This window comes from Nymphalis io, chromosome 14 (assembly GCF_905147045.1).
Source record: "Nymphalis io chromosome 14, ilAglIoxx1.1, whole genome shotgun sequence".
NCBI classification, from domain to species: domain Eukaryota; kingdom Metazoa; phylum Arthropoda; class Insecta; order Lepidoptera; family Nymphalidae; genus Nymphalis; species Nymphalis io.
Window position 1 is genome coordinate 8845148 of NC_065901.1, and position 15622 is coordinate 8860769.

Genomic DNA, 15622 nt, shown 5'->3' on the forward strand with positions numbered 1-15622 from the left:
ATTATGAAAATAAAGGGTAAATAAACTTGTTCATCGTTTAAAGCATTCAATGTGTACATAAACAAATTAGGCTAAATATGACCACAGACTGTATTGGTATATAATACGTTATTTTATTTCAATTAAAATCAAACAAATATTGAAATAAGTATTTACTTAATTGAATATGTTTGTATCAAACATGTATACATTCAATTTGTTTTTGTTTTGTGTTGTAATTTCCAAGGCTTATTCGGTTTTAAGTAAATATATCAAAATTAATATGAATATTTACTAAAGTCATTGGAATGATTGACATATACATTGCTAGTACATATGTCGTTACTCAATGGTAGGGCTTTGTGCCCTTCTGGGTAGGTACCACCCACACATCATATTGTACAGCTAAACAGCAATACATAAATTTGTTGCGTTCCGGTTTGAAGGGTGAGTTAGCCAGTGTCCCGTACACAAGGGACATAACAACTTCGTTCTCAAGGTTGTTGGCGTATTGGCGATGTAAGGAATGGTTAATATTTCTTACATCGCCAATGTCTGGGCAGTGGTAGCCTTATTTTATTATCTTGGTAGAGGGTAAGAGTATATATAAAATAAAATTTCACTTTAAGATTTTACTATTCAGTACTCGCTAGCTTATAAAGCCGTAAGCTCCGAGCTACTGGGTTCAAGCTAGGATCGGGACAATACAAAGTGTTGATGCTTTCTGTCAGATATTCTCATCAACAGCCCGGAGCCAAGAAATTAGGGTGTTTCTTTCTTCTCCGAGGTAAAATCGGATTTCACAGAAAAGCCTTTTCATTTATAAAATTGTGAATCACTTTTAGTTATAAATTATCGTAGTCATGGAACGTATTAATCGTATTAATATTAACATCATATTTCGACATTACTATATCGAAAATATAAAATTTTCATTTTATATTCGAAATAGTTACGATATTAATACAAATATTTTTACCGTATATACGTGACGATCATTTTTGCTTCAGGGCTGTAAAATTATGAATAAAAAACAAGAAAAATAAGTTATAAAATTTCCTTTCACAGTACACATGCCTTCACGAAAACCTATTCCATTATCTGTGTGAGGAAAACGGTGGGGCGGTCACTCTCCCCGCCGCGAGAGGTGACGACGCGTGGAAGATTTACTTCAATGATATACCTGAAGAAATAGTCGATGAGTTCGCGATGAGATACGGAATAGAAGCTATTTATCAAGCAATGACGTAAGTACACTATGATGCAAGAAATTATCAGTATATTATATAAATTATAATGAAACAAAATCACACGTATAGCAATGAACGCTTGCAAGAATATTAATTACTACGTAATGTCTTTTCGACGTTTATAAAATTATTAAAATAGCTTTATATATATATATATATATATATATATATATATATATATATATATATTTAATTGCTATATATATAATAGTAATAAAAAAGTATAATATATTTATTAATCCTTCTAAGTAATTACTTGGTACCAGGACTGGGATACCTATTAAAAAGAAGTTTCATTGACTCCATGTATACTGGAATTTTATCTAAAAATCCGCAAATTTATATTTCGAAGAAATAGTTCATTGTGAATTTGTTACGCTTCAATGAAAAATCTTGTATTTTTTCAGACATTTCCACTGCCTCTCAACGAAATACCTCTGCGCTGGAGTTCCGGCTGTCATGTCAACATTGTTAGCTAATATCAACGCTTACTACGCCCACACTACTGCTTCCTCAGCAGTATCGGCATCTGACAGATTTGCCGCCTCTAACTTTGGTGTAAGCTTTTTTTTTATTATAATCATCAATGTGCCCTAGATATCAGACACTATTACAGATGGGTGTATAACAAATTTTTTTTATTATGAAATATACTATATCGACTCTGCTCATATTAAAGCGGGCCTTATGTCTTTTTTAGTCATGTGTATATTGAAATGTATTGTAATATTTCGAAAACGTATATATTGTAAAATAAAAATGGCAATTTTGGTTCAAAGAAAAATAATTTATTAGGACAGTTGACAGTTATTGGGTGAAGGTAACATTTATCTTCAGGTCAACCACTTGAACCTATGTCTTCCTAAAGCAATAATAAAAAGTATACAATAACAAACAACGTCATCCATTTCTTTTACTGTATTAACATAAAAGCTCTTTATTATTATAACTATGCTAAATATGGGCATGACAAAAATAAAAAAATACGGATCATAAAACGGCTAACAACCAAATTACTAAAATGAAACCACTTGACACCACTTAAAGTCATTCTATAAATTTCAGTTTATAATTACAAGCTGAGGTTAAGTTTTATTACGTAATGAGAGGATTCGTGAAATTATCCCAACCCTTTTGAGTATAAATATAATTTAAGATAGATGAGGTATCTAATTTCCTCTCCCCTGGGCTGTCGTCCAATAAAATGTTTAATTAACTTGTTTAATTGCAATTTAATCTTGTTAACTTGTGCAAATAATTTCAGAAAAAATTAAAAGATTATTTTTGTGATTGCAACTCCAGGTTTTTTTGTTATAAAATTAAATATTTTCGTCAGATTTTAATTGTTATTTTCAGAAAGAAAAGTTCGTCAAGCTACTTGATCAGTTACATAATTCTCTCAGAATCGATCTATCGATGTATAGAAATAACTTCCCGGCGTCGAGCGCTGAGAAACTTATGGATCTTAAATCTACTGTCGACTTATTAACAAGCATCACTTTCTTTAGGATGAAGGTAAGCATATATAAGGGTTACATATCATATCGAAGAATGGATGGGATGACGTCATAACTACTAAAGCTTCTTTATCTTTGTTTCTTTATATGTATTATCTTAATATGTAATATTAGTTTATCTTAAAAAAAATTATGTGTTGTTAGTAACAAAATTTATAAGAGTTTTTAAAAAGAAACGGTACAAATATTAACAAATAAATTACACTTTATTTATTGTACTAAATACTTTTTTGCTATTTTAGGTTCAAGAGCTCAGCAGTCCACCAAGAGCTAGTACTGTTGTCAAAGACTGTGTTAAAGCCTGCCTTAGATCTACATATCAGTTCTTATTCGAAAACTGTTATGAGCTCTACAACAGAGAGTTCCAGGTAAATACTAAATATTTCAATAAACTTTTAATCTTTTCAATGAAATGTATTTTACATTTCATAACCTCTTACATTATATAACCAGGTTGATCCAAACGAAGCCAAGCGTGATCCGTCTGATCACGGCCCGCAATTGGATTCAGTGGATTTCTGGCACAAGCTGATAGCGCTCATCGTATCTGTGATAGAAGAAGATAGGAACAGCTATGCTCCCGTCCTCAACCAGTTTCCTCAAGAATTGAATATTGGACAGGTAACCATTAAACATTAATAAATCAAAATACGAACTACATTATATTAAGTTTTGATACCAGGCCAGTGTAGAATATAGATTCTTAAGAGAAGTACTGAATGAAAGACTTATTCCCTCATTTTTATAAAAATGGCAATATATAATTTTTTTTATTAATAACATTATAAATAAAACAAAACAATTAATTTTTCTTTCCTATTTTCATTTATCGATGGTAGGACTTTATGCAGGGCTGCCAGGATGGTTACCATTTAACTTTTATCTATATTATTAACTATTTATCCATCATCATTTAACCAAACACTAAACAATACTTTGCTCTTTCGGTTTGAAAATTCAGTGAGCCTGTGTTACCCACATGAGATCATATAACATTTTAGATCCTACCATTACGGTGAATTGTCGATATGAGTGATTGCATTTTACTTGCATTGTCAGTTTTTTGTTGTTTCAGTTTTCATACTTATAAAGAATTATAATTATATTTTAGTGTGTTATACTTTATATGAATCATTTTATGATAAAAAATACAAAGTTCTGACCAATTTTTTGCTATAGCTGTCAGCAGCAACAATGTGGTCTCTATTTGCCGTGGACATGAAGTACGCTTTGGAGGAACATGAACAGCATCGGCTCTGCAAGTCTTCCGCTTATATGAATCTGCATTTCAAGGTACGGAATATTTATTTCATTTTGGTTATCCATAAACCCAAATTGGAGTTGTGTGATGGAATAAGCCTTCTCCTCAAGGGAAGAGTAGGCCTAAACCCAGCAGAGGAACATTTAGAGGCTGTCACTGTATCCCATTATGGCGCCTGTTAAACAGTCATTCGCTTAAAGACTAGGCACTTGTTTTGTTTATTCTTGAATCAACCCAAATTTATATTTGTTTACATTTAGCTCAACTAAATGCTATAAAAAGAAGGAATTCCTTAATTAGTAGACAATTTGCTAAATTACATTTACAAATGCATATTTTTTAAGTTTGGTTGTTAAGAAGGAATTAAGAATTCAAGATGTATTTCATTAACGAGAGTGAAAGATAATTATAACTCGCTTTACCGTGAAAACTGAAGTAGAGATATTTTTCACATAAGAATACTCCATTAAAATCTGTTCCAAATAACTTTGTTCAGAAATTATAGACGTGAGAGCATTTACATTTTATATTCGTGACTTTAGTTTTAAAAAGTTTTTTTTTCTTCAGGTAAAATGGCTACATACAAACTATGTAAAGGATGTTCCTCCATATCGTAAAGCAGTTCCCGAGTATCCAGCGTGGTTCGAACCCTTCGTAATGCAATGGCTTAATGAAAATGATGATGTATCTTTAGAATATCTAAATGGAGCCTTTAACAGGGATAAGAGAGACGGGGTTAGTGCTGTTTTAAATCAGATGTTCTTACGAAAAGAATGATATTAAATATATTTTGAGGTTTTTAAAAACAACTCTTATATATTACCTGTTTTGTTTTCTATAGATCTGTCAGTTTATTTTATAATGATTACCAAAAATCTAAACTTAAATATTTATTTGCAGTTCCAAAAATCTAGTGAGCATGTACTCTTCAGTAATTCAGTCGTGGACGTCTTCACTCAACTCACTCAATGCTTCGACGTGGTGTCGAAACTTGAATGTCTCGATCCGGAGATCTGGAAGAGATATATGAAGAGATTCGCCAAGACCATAGTGAAAGTACTTGTAGCGTATGCAGACATTGTGAAGAAAGAATTTCCTGAACATTTAAAAGAAGAAAGAGTGGTATGTGTATAAGATTTATAATTCGCGGATATAAAGAACTGAGAACATAATAATTCAATATTAATAATTATAATTAATTAACAGTTATATAGTAAGCGATATGTTGTAGCCATTAGTAAATTTACAATATATTGACGTAATAATGTAAAACTCAAATATAATCAGCAATTAATTTCATAATGATGAGTCGTCAAACAAATGCAGATAATTACAATGAAAGCTTTTTTCATGATAGAAAAAAGTACAATATCAATTGAATGTCTTGCATTCTCCGTTTCATTTCTGAAGATACATTGAGTATTTGTTTTTATGCCACACTTTCAAAATTTGCAAGAAATTCTCCAACTCTCCAAATATTGTTATTATCTTAAGATTATAAAATAATAAATTGTCAGTGATTATAATATTACCTATTCATACATTACAGGCTTGTATTTTAATGAACAATATCCAACAATTGCGTGTACAACTAGAAAAGATGTTTGAAGCCATGGGTGGCGAAAATCTAGAACGCGATGCAGCTGATATCCTCACCGATTTACAAGCGAGCCTTAATAGTACCTTGGATGAACTCGCTTCTATGTTTGCTAACAGGTAAATTCTATCTTACAACTATATCAAAACGCTTATTAAGACGAATTTACAGTGAGGCTAATGTATAATAGAAATTCATGAATACTAACTTTTTCTTTAAATCAAACAGTTGAAAAGAGTTTTATGTCAGTAAAAAACCATTTACCGTATATGTATATACCATTACACCTACATATATGTACCCATATTAATAAAAACTATCGCACAGTCTTGAGACGCGCATCACAGCGAGTGTGAAAGAGCTTGGAGAGTTGCTGCAGAAGGTGGGCGGGGGCGCGGCGGTGCCGGGCGCACCGCAGCCCCCCGCGCACCACGAGGCGGATGAGGTGCTGCGACCCCTCATGGACATACTGGTCAGTATATAGACCTAAAGCCAACTGATCAGGACTGACATTGTTAAAATCATCGTACAACAATAGAACGGGAGCAATAGTTCCCGTTTTCCTATAAATAATAAACAGTCGTATTTAGCTCGTGAGCATTTCAAGATATTGTATTAAGATTAATAATCATAGAAAACATTCACATTGCCTCTGTTGCTAACTTAAATAAAAATTGTGAAGGAATATTTTTCTACAAAAATCAAATAAAGGAGTACACGTGCACATCTTGCGAATTAAACAATCGGCTCATATTTTCCTTTATTATATTGGAAATTATAATTGAATACAATATTTGAGAATAGAAACCCACTAAGTTTCTTCCACCAATAGAGTATTATATTTTCCAAACCGGTGGAGGTTTTTACTTTGACTATATATATAAAACGAGGCTCTGGCGACCGAAATCATGGCGGTATAACCACACAAATCCGAAAATGCAAATCCTGATAGCGGGCAGCAGCGCTATTAGTGAAAGATTTCCAGCCACTGCGGTCACCAACCCGCCTGCCAAGCGTGGTGACTAAGGCAAAGGGCCGTGAATTTTTGTCGTCGCTCATAGGGTATGAGCGACGACAAAAATTCACGGCCCTTTGCCAATGCCCTTTGCCCAATTCCCGGTAATCGCACTATTCCTGGTCACGGTACCGGCCATGGTAACGGTGCGATGGAGGGTGCTAAGGATCCCCGGGCTACGGCAGGGTACCACAAACGGCAACTATTTCTGGCCACGTATAATGGATGCTCTCTGCGGCTGGACGAACATCTGACAGAATTGGAAGTAGAGTTAAGTCGTATTAACTGGGATATAGTAGGTCTATCAGAAATCCGAAGACAGGGCGAGGACACGATGACACTAGATGCCGCTCACTCACTCTACTTCCGAGAAGGACACCAACCATCCCAAGGTGGCGTCGGCTTTTTGATCCAAAAGTCACTCAGAAGCAATGTCGTGGAGGTTGGCATTGTGTCGGCGAGGGTGGCATACCTTGTTTTAAAGATAACCGAGAGGTATGCCTTGAAGGTTTTACAAGTGTAAGCCCCAACGTCAACATACACTGACGAAGAGGTCGAAGCCATGTACGAAGACATAGTGAAAGCTATGTCTCGTACCAATACCTTCTACACAATTGTTATGGGTGACTTCAATACCAAAGTGGAAGTACAAGAAGATGGTGAATCGAGGGTAGGAAAATTTAGCTATGGGCGCAAAAATCAGCGGGGGCAAATGCTGGTAAACTTCCTCGAGGCTCAGGGATTATTTCTGATGAATTAATTTTTCCAGAAAAAGCCCCAAAGGAAGTGGACCTGGTGAAGCCCCGATAACATAGCGATGAATGAGATCGACTTCATTTTATCCAATAAGCGCCAAATATTCAGGGATGTCTCCGTGATCAACAGGGTAAACACTGGAAGTGATCACCGCATGGTAAGAGGCACCCTGAATATTAACACTAAAACAGAACGATCGCGGTTAATGAAGTCGACTCTTAGACCAACTCTGCCTCAGGTCGAAGCTGGTTGCGAAAGCTTTCAGCTGGAACTACAGAACCGATTTGCCATGTTGGAAACCAGGCAGTGCATTGACGACGCCACCAATGGCCTGGTGCGTGTCATCCACGAGGTAGGCCAAAATTACTTTCGACAAAAGAGCAATGGACGTGAGTCGAAGCTCTCAGGAAACTCTGAACGAGATGTCGAGGAGACGAGAACAGCAGAACATGACGCCATCTGAGTGTCAGGCACTTAACAGGAAGGTTAAAAAACTAATAAGGCGTGACACAAGACGAGCGAATACCCGGAATATTGAAGATGCTATAGCACTCAATAGGGGCTCAAAGGTTCTTGCAAAGTCACATACCTCCTGTTGTCACCTGACAAAACTCAGAACCATACAAGGCACAACCGTCACCTCCAAACCAGAGATTCTAGCTGAAGTCGAAAAGTACCATGGCGATTTATACTCATCACGAGTACCTCCATCTGAGTCACACAGTGCGGATGACCCACAAGCCAGACTAACACGCCACCTATCAGACGATCTTCCCGACATCGATTTGGGCGAGATTAGGATTGCTCTCGGGCAACTTGGAAACAACAAGGCTCCAGGAGATGATGGAATTACCTCAGAGCTTCTCAAAGCAGGAGGCACACCAGTTCTGAGAGAGCTGGCTAACATCTTTAATTCCGTCCTCCACAATAGTATAACACCGAAGACATGGAGCAGAAGTGTGGTGGTGCTATTTTTCAAGAAGGGCGATAAAGCTCTTCTGAAAAACTACCGCCCCATTTCACTTTTAAACCATGTTTACAAATTGTTTTCGAGGGTAATCACGAATCGTCTTGCCCGAAAATTCGATGACTTCCAACCCGTGGAACAGGCTGGGTTTCGAAAAGGCTTCAGTACTGTAGACCACATACACACACTAAGGCAAATAATACAGAAGACCGAGGAATATAATCAGCCTCTATGCCAGGCATTTGTGGACTACGAAAAAGCCTTCGATACCATCGAGACCTGGGCTGTTCTGGAATCCATGCAGAGATGCCTAATTGGCTGTCGGTATGTCCAGGTGGTGAAGTGTTTGTACGAAGCCGCAACCATGACCGTTCAAGTACAAGATCACAGCACAAGACCAATCCAATTGCATCGCGGGGTAAGACAGGGAGATGTAATCTCACCGAAACTCTTTACCAATGCATTGGAGGACGTCTTCAAGACGCTCGATTGGAACGGACGCGGCATTAATATAAATGGCCAACATATTACACATCTGCGATTTGCCGACGACATCGTCATCATGGCGGAGACTCTACAGGATTTGGAAGAGTTGCTAAACAGCCCGAGCGATTCTTCAAGACAAGTAGGTCTTGGGATAAACATTGAAAAGACCAAAATTATGGCAAACCGTCATGTATCCCCGAGACCAGTGGTCGTAAATGGCTCTCCACTTGAAGTTGTGCAGGAATATATCTACCTGGGCCAAACTGTACAACTTGGCCGGCACAACTTTGAGAAGGAGGCTAAAAGAAGAATACGTTTGGACTGGGTGGCATTCGGGAGGTTACATCATATTTTTGAATCATCGATCCTATAGTCGCTTAATGCCAGGGTCTTCAATCAGTGTGTCCTACCTGTAATGACTTATGGTGCCGAAACGTGGACACTTACCGTAGGACTGGTCCACAAATTTAGGGTCGCTCAGCGAGCAATGGAACGTGCGATGCCTGGGGTTTCTCTGGCAGATAGAATCCGAAATGAGGACATTCGCCAGAGAACTAAAGTCACCGACATCGCGAGTAGAATTAGCTCGCTGAAGTGGAAGTGGGCTGGTCATGTCTCCAGACGCATTGATGGCTGATGGAGCCGACACGTGTTAGAGTGGAGACCACGCTTAGGCAAACGTAGTGTAGGACGCCCTATGACAAGATGGGCTGACGATTTAAAAAAGGTGACAGGTTCGGGATAGATGCGGACTGCCCAAGATCGGGATGGTTGGCGTTCTATGGGGGAAGGCTTTCGTCCAGCAGTGGACGGCAAAAGGCTGAAATATATATATATATAAATATATATATATATATGAAAGAGGGGGGAACCTCAGTGTAATTATTTTAAATTGACTTATTTATTTATATTAATAGGCTTACATCGTCCAACTTACGTCTAATTCTGTGGTCATCATCCTTAAGTTTCAATTCTTCAGTACTTAAGTTTCACTTCCTATTACGTTTGATCAAAAACATAAAAAACAATTCTGTGAGAATAAAATTGAAGTATAAAAATGGTTTTCAATTTATGAAGTGTAAATACATTTTTTATAGCAATGGTTTTATTTATTCTTATTTAGAAAAATGATAATTAAATTAATTACCTATTGTTTAAGCTTCCTTTTTTTTATAGGATGGCTCATTAACGATGTACGCTGTATCTTGTGAGAAAACAGTCCTCAAGAGGCTTTTGAAGGAATTGTGGAAGATTGTGATGCAGATACTCGAAAAGACTGTCGTGCTTCCTCCAATGACCGATAAGACGGTAATTAGAGAAACTTGTAGATTATACAATAGTCATACACAGACTAATGTTTAATATACAAATTTCTTATCTTAATTTCATTATAAATTAATAATAACTATAACAAAGACGACATTAAAAACCAATTAATTATACGTACTAAATTTGAATTAACTTAAGCACTCTCTTAAGACACAAATAAAAATAACCAACTTGGGTATGTATCTTATACAAATACATATATTTAGCCGTATCGTTTTATATTTAGATGATGCTGAAGAATCTGACAAACAATGCAAAGAATTTAGCTGCAAATGCGAAGATTGAAGATATGACGCAGCTCTTCAAGAGCACGGTCGGTAAACAGGATGTCAAACATGCTCTCTCCGGCGTTATGGATATTTCAAAGGAGGTGAGTCATTATTTATAAGCTTCATCGACCAAGTTTTGTTCGGTATACGTGAATATCGACATTTTCGTTAAAACAAAAAACTATCATATATATTTTTCAAATACTTACCAGATGAAATAAACAAAGTATTGTGGATCTAACAAGATGTTTTTATTAAAGTGAATTGATTTTACTGTTTCCTATTACTTATTCTTTAATACTTGTAAAAAATCAATCGTTTCTTAACAGCACTTATCGGCGGAGAAGAGTCTAACACCAAAGCAATGCGCAGTCTTGGGTGCAGCACTGAACACCATCAAGCTTTACTTCCACGCGGGTGGCAGTGGTCTCAAGAAGAATTTCCTGGAAAAAAGTCCAGAACTAAAGTCATTGAGATATGCTCTAAGTCTATACACTCAGACTACTGACACTCTCATCAGAACGTTTGTCACCAGTCAGCAGAATCAAGGTATGAAAATTAAATTAAAATTAGATTTTATTAACTTTAATTAAGCCGTCAAATATTGATAAGAAAAAATATTAAAAATATATGACTTATATATTAAAACTATTATTATTTTAGATGCAGCGGTTGCAGAGGAAGGTAGTGTAGGCGAGGTTTCACTCCAAGTAGATCTGTTCACACATCCTGGTACAGGCGAACACAAGATAACTGTGAAAGGTTAGAAGCATAATTTATAATTTTAATTAAAAGGGCCAAAACAGAACCCTTATTACTTTGTAAAAAAGTGCTTAAACTTTTTTGATGTAAAACAATTATTACTCGTCATAGTATCAGATAGCCGTCTCATCGGTTTATGAGAATGAAGAAAGAGAGAGTAGACATTCGAGTGCACTATTATACATCCTGCACAAGATAGCTATTATCCGTTGAAATCTATCAGAAGGACATCATATGACGTTATTCTATTTCAAAATATTTTCAATGTCCTTTACAGTGGTTGCCGCAAATGATTTGAAGTGGGTGATTGCTAGTGGAATGTTCCGTGCATTCATCGAAGTAAATCTGATTGGACCGCATCTGGCCGATAAGAAGAGAAAATTCGCCACCAAGTCGAAGAGCAATAACTGGAGTCCTAAATTCAATGAAACCTTCCACTTGTAAGTTTAGTCAGCCAAATTATTGACCATTCATATATAATTATATTTATTAGATTTTTAATTCCTTCCAGTCAATATAAAAGAACGTTGACAATAATAGGCTATTTAATTATTCAGACGAAGTATATTTTAAGTGTGATTAAAATTCACTCAATTTAAATGTATTAAATTCCAGTATGGTCAGTGCAACGGAACAGCTGGAGCTGTTTGAATTGCACGTGTGTGTTAGAGACTACTGTTTCGCGAGAGAGGACAGGCTCGTCGGCGTTGCAGTCATGCGACTCGCTGATATTGCTGAACAGGTAATATGAAAATAATTTATTTCATACAACAGCACAAAACGGGGACCTAAATACAATTAATCTATAATGTATTTTTATTTGAGATGCATTTTGATGCTGAATTAACTTTAACTTTTATAAGTCATAAATAAAATGAATATCCAAGAACTTTCTTGAAGTTTAAGATAATTCAAACATTTGTTATTTTATAGGGAGCATGTGCATGCTGGCTTCCACTCGGCACTCGTGTTAAGATGGATGAGACTGGTTGGACAATACTTAGAATCCTCTCTCAGAGACACAGCGATGAAGTAGCGAGAGAGTTTGTCAAACTGAAATCGGAAATGAGAGCGGAAGCACCTGCCGGTAGCCAAGGACCTTCGTGAACACCGTAAGGAATCACCACATGACACATTTCAGCAAGCCATTCCATTTGGATCTTCCATACCTAGGATTACGACTGGAAAAAAAACCTGTTGTGATATGTTAAATCATAGTGCTAATGGAGTGACCAGCGTTTGTCGATGTTGGACAAATCGAAGATCAGAAGGCGAAATTCAAAGCTATATCACTATCACGAGACAAACTTAAGATCGAAATACTAAAAACAATTCGGCGCTCCGGCGGTTACCGGTCAGTGCTCGTACGTTTCGTTTATATTCTCGACGTCGAGAGAATGGTTTGTAAATAAATTTATGATGTTAAGTTAACGCGAATAGTAGAATATTTTGCACAAATTTGAATCATTAGCCAAAAAGACTGACCGTAGGCGGCCGGGCGCTGCTACGTCCGCCGATGTTAGGTATACAGCAAAATAAAGATTGTTCAAGTACATCGCTATCGAATTGCAGCAAAATGTTTCCGTTTCCGTTATATTCATGAAACTATTGAAATCAAGCACAAAATTTATCTATAAACACAGGAATACTTTATTTCTTCCATTACGTATTATCAAAATATGTATATATTTCTATTGTTGATGCCTTGAAGCTTGAAGCGTTCTTCAGATCTTACAGACTCAGAGTTTCATGGATGTTGTCATTACGTAATTTTGCTGCATACCTAAAGTTGTGTGTGGACATTTCGACACACACGATTAATGTATTAAATATACTACTTGTATGGACCAAACCGTCGTTAATACGGACGCATTACCTATTTCCTTAACCCCTAATATTAAATCAACATTATTTATCTACTTAATCATCTTATCGTTATACGTGTACAGTAAATAATATATGGCCTTATGTAAATTATTTCCTTCGTTTGTTGGTATACATAATATGCTTCTGTCGAGGAACATGTAAAAGTATTAACGTAATATTGAGTGTTCGGATGCGATGCGAATTATACGTTTACCGTTACCGCGTGGTGTTTGTCATGATCGAATTAATGCACGTTTAGGAGATGAGTGTTCTAAAATTGGATTAATATAAGTAGTATGATTTATCGTAAAATGTACGGACTTGTCATATTTTATAAAAAAAAACTCCTTTATGTCCCGTTTTAAGTGATCCGCATTGTACTATGTGATCTTAAATTGTATATAATAACAAAAAAATGTTAAAGAATACGTATATCACCTCTTTGCTCTTACTTTTTACGCTTGACCTGTTTAAACATGTTATTCTAAATCTCCTGTCTTTTGTATATTATTGAAAATTGTGATATTGTTATAAAATGAGAAACATACATCGTAACTGTGGATATTTATATGGACTTGCTTTATAAGAGTTCATATTGTGTGTTTATTGTTAAAATTGGCTTCTAATTTGTTTGTTGTTCCGAACGGGACCTCGATACTATATCCGATTTATTCACTTTCTATATAATTCTAACTATTGTTCGTAAAATCCTTAAATATTATATCCTAATGTTAGATATTCAGTGCTCAAATATTTTTTGTTTAAACGTTAGTATCGTTATTGTAATGTATTCATTTGCGTTGGCAAAATAATATTAATAATGTACCCACTCCAGGCCAAATGGTTAGCGAATTACACGGAGTTTGATAAATTCACATAAAAACATTTATGTTTTCAATACTACATTTTACTCGTAAACAACCATAAATAAAATATGAAATCTATTTTATCTGACCTTCACGAGATCCGATTCACCAGAAAATAAATAAAGCTTATCATGCTGATAATTGAAATATTACTTTTAAATAATAATAAGCACACAATTTAAAAAAAAACATCGCTTTTTTCATCCAACGTCTTATAAATCGAAGTGTAGTGTTGAAAACATAAAACAGCACATCACTTAACAAACACGGGAGTTAGATTTTCTATATATTAGTATTTATCATGGATTACATATCTGTAGCATGTGGTTGGTCTAGTCCAAATCTCAATAATATATTTAAAGATATATTTACTCGTCTTATTAAATAAATGAAATCATTTCTTGAGTGATTTTAGTGTTTTTCGGACTGAATATGTTCGTAGTTTCATTATCGTTATATATTTTATTTTAAAGCACACAAATACAATACGATTACGTAAATGTTATATAATATATAATGATTATCGTTTCACGATTAATTAATAAAATATATCTCGTGTGCTTTATTATTAGGAGTTGTTTAGAAGAATTGTTTTAGAAAAATGTACCTTATGAATGGATAGAATTGATGTCAGATAAATTATGTATTCAATGTATATCCTCTCAAAGTAATTAATCTATATTTGGTTGAAAATTCATTTCAATAAATGATGACCATCACAGGTCGTATAGAAAAGTCTTTAAAGTCAGATTTCTCACTTTAATTAGATATCAAATATGGAATAATAGATTACAAAAAAAAACGTTTTGCATTGACGTTAATTCACGACTGTATTAGTTTGTATATATTTGCAAAACCATCGCATTGATTGTAAACAACGGTTCCACTATCTACATAAACGTCCGATTTCCTTATAAGTTTTTTTAAGATGTTTTATAATTTACAGCCCTTTATTTAAATTAATCGGTTTATGAAGATACTGCGATCGAGCCAGCAATAAAGAAAAGCGCACAGCCTTCATGTAACATCATTAATAATTTATTCCATATATCATTGACACATTAAAATACCTTTGCCATTTGACAATACTTGGTAAATATTATTTTTAAGTGTAAAATGTGATGATCACATCACAATCATTATAAGACCTTTACGCTCCAATTCTAGTATTAAATCACTTACATTGCATGTATCTTTGTATAAATGCATATATGTAAATGTTACATGTTTAAACACATTATTGAATTTAGAATTTTTATGAAAAAAAATAAATAAATATCCGTATTTCAAATATAGCTTGGTGTTTTCTTTTATTTGATATATGATTGACCAAAATATACAAAACAATTGGAAACAATAACGTCGGAATTAAACATCAGAAATAATATACGTTTTAAATAATAACAAATTTTGTATCTGCTTAAAAATATTATAAATAGTCATTTTTATATATGTATCCATTAAATACGAATTTTTGTTTACCCTCAATTGTCACGCTGAAGCTGTGAATACATAATCAGTATTATTTTTAAAAATCTCAATATTTTTTTTTGACCCTCTAAATTATATAATCTGCAAAAATTATGTTACTTATATTCAGTACCACAGCTAATACTATCTTTAATAATATACACAATTACCTCTATGAAGTATTCCTTGTTATTTTTAAAAGATTCCGTTTTATTGTAAGACAATGAAACTT

General features: G+C 34.8%; 1 protein-coding gene across 4 annotated transcripts in view; it reads left to right on the forward strand.

The window, feature by feature from the left end:
* The window catches only part of LOC126773190 (protein unc-13 homolog A), a 58444-nt gene extending 43213 nt beyond the window's left edge, over positions 1 to 15231 (forward strand). For all 4 annotated transcript variants that reach the window (XM_050493914.1, XM_050493915.1, XM_050493916.1 and 1 more), the window contains exons 11-27: positions 1048 to 1226; positions 1637 to 1787; positions 2586 to 2744; positions 2989 to 3114; positions 3200 to 3367; positions 3926 to 4039; positions 4575 to 4742; positions 4908 to 5129; positions 5557 to 5723; positions 5932 to 6076; positions 10005 to 10136; positions 10384 to 10527; positions 10756 to 10975; positions 11090 to 11188; positions 11466 to 11628; positions 11804 to 11930; positions 12122 to 15231. In XM_050493914.1, the coding sequence (XP_050349871.1) occupies positions 1048 to 1226; positions 1637 to 1787; positions 2586 to 2744; positions 2989 to 3114; positions 3200 to 3367; positions 3926 to 4039; positions 4575 to 4742; positions 4908 to 5129; positions 5557 to 5723; positions 5932 to 6076; positions 10005 to 10136; positions 10384 to 10527; positions 10756 to 10975; positions 11090 to 11188; positions 11466 to 11628; positions 11804 to 11930; positions 12122 to 12295 (2658 nt within the window). In that variant the 3' untranslated portion in view covers positions 12296 to 15231. The remainder of the gene's footprint in view (positions 1 to 1047; positions 1227 to 1636; positions 1788 to 2585; positions 2745 to 2988; positions 3115 to 3199; positions 3368 to 3925; positions 4040 to 4574; positions 4743 to 4907; positions 5130 to 5556; positions 5724 to 5931; positions 6077 to 10004; positions 10137 to 10383; positions 10528 to 10755; positions 10976 to 11089; positions 11189 to 11465; positions 11629 to 11803; positions 11931 to 12121) is intronic.
* Positions 15232 to 15622: the final 391 nt, after the last annotated feature.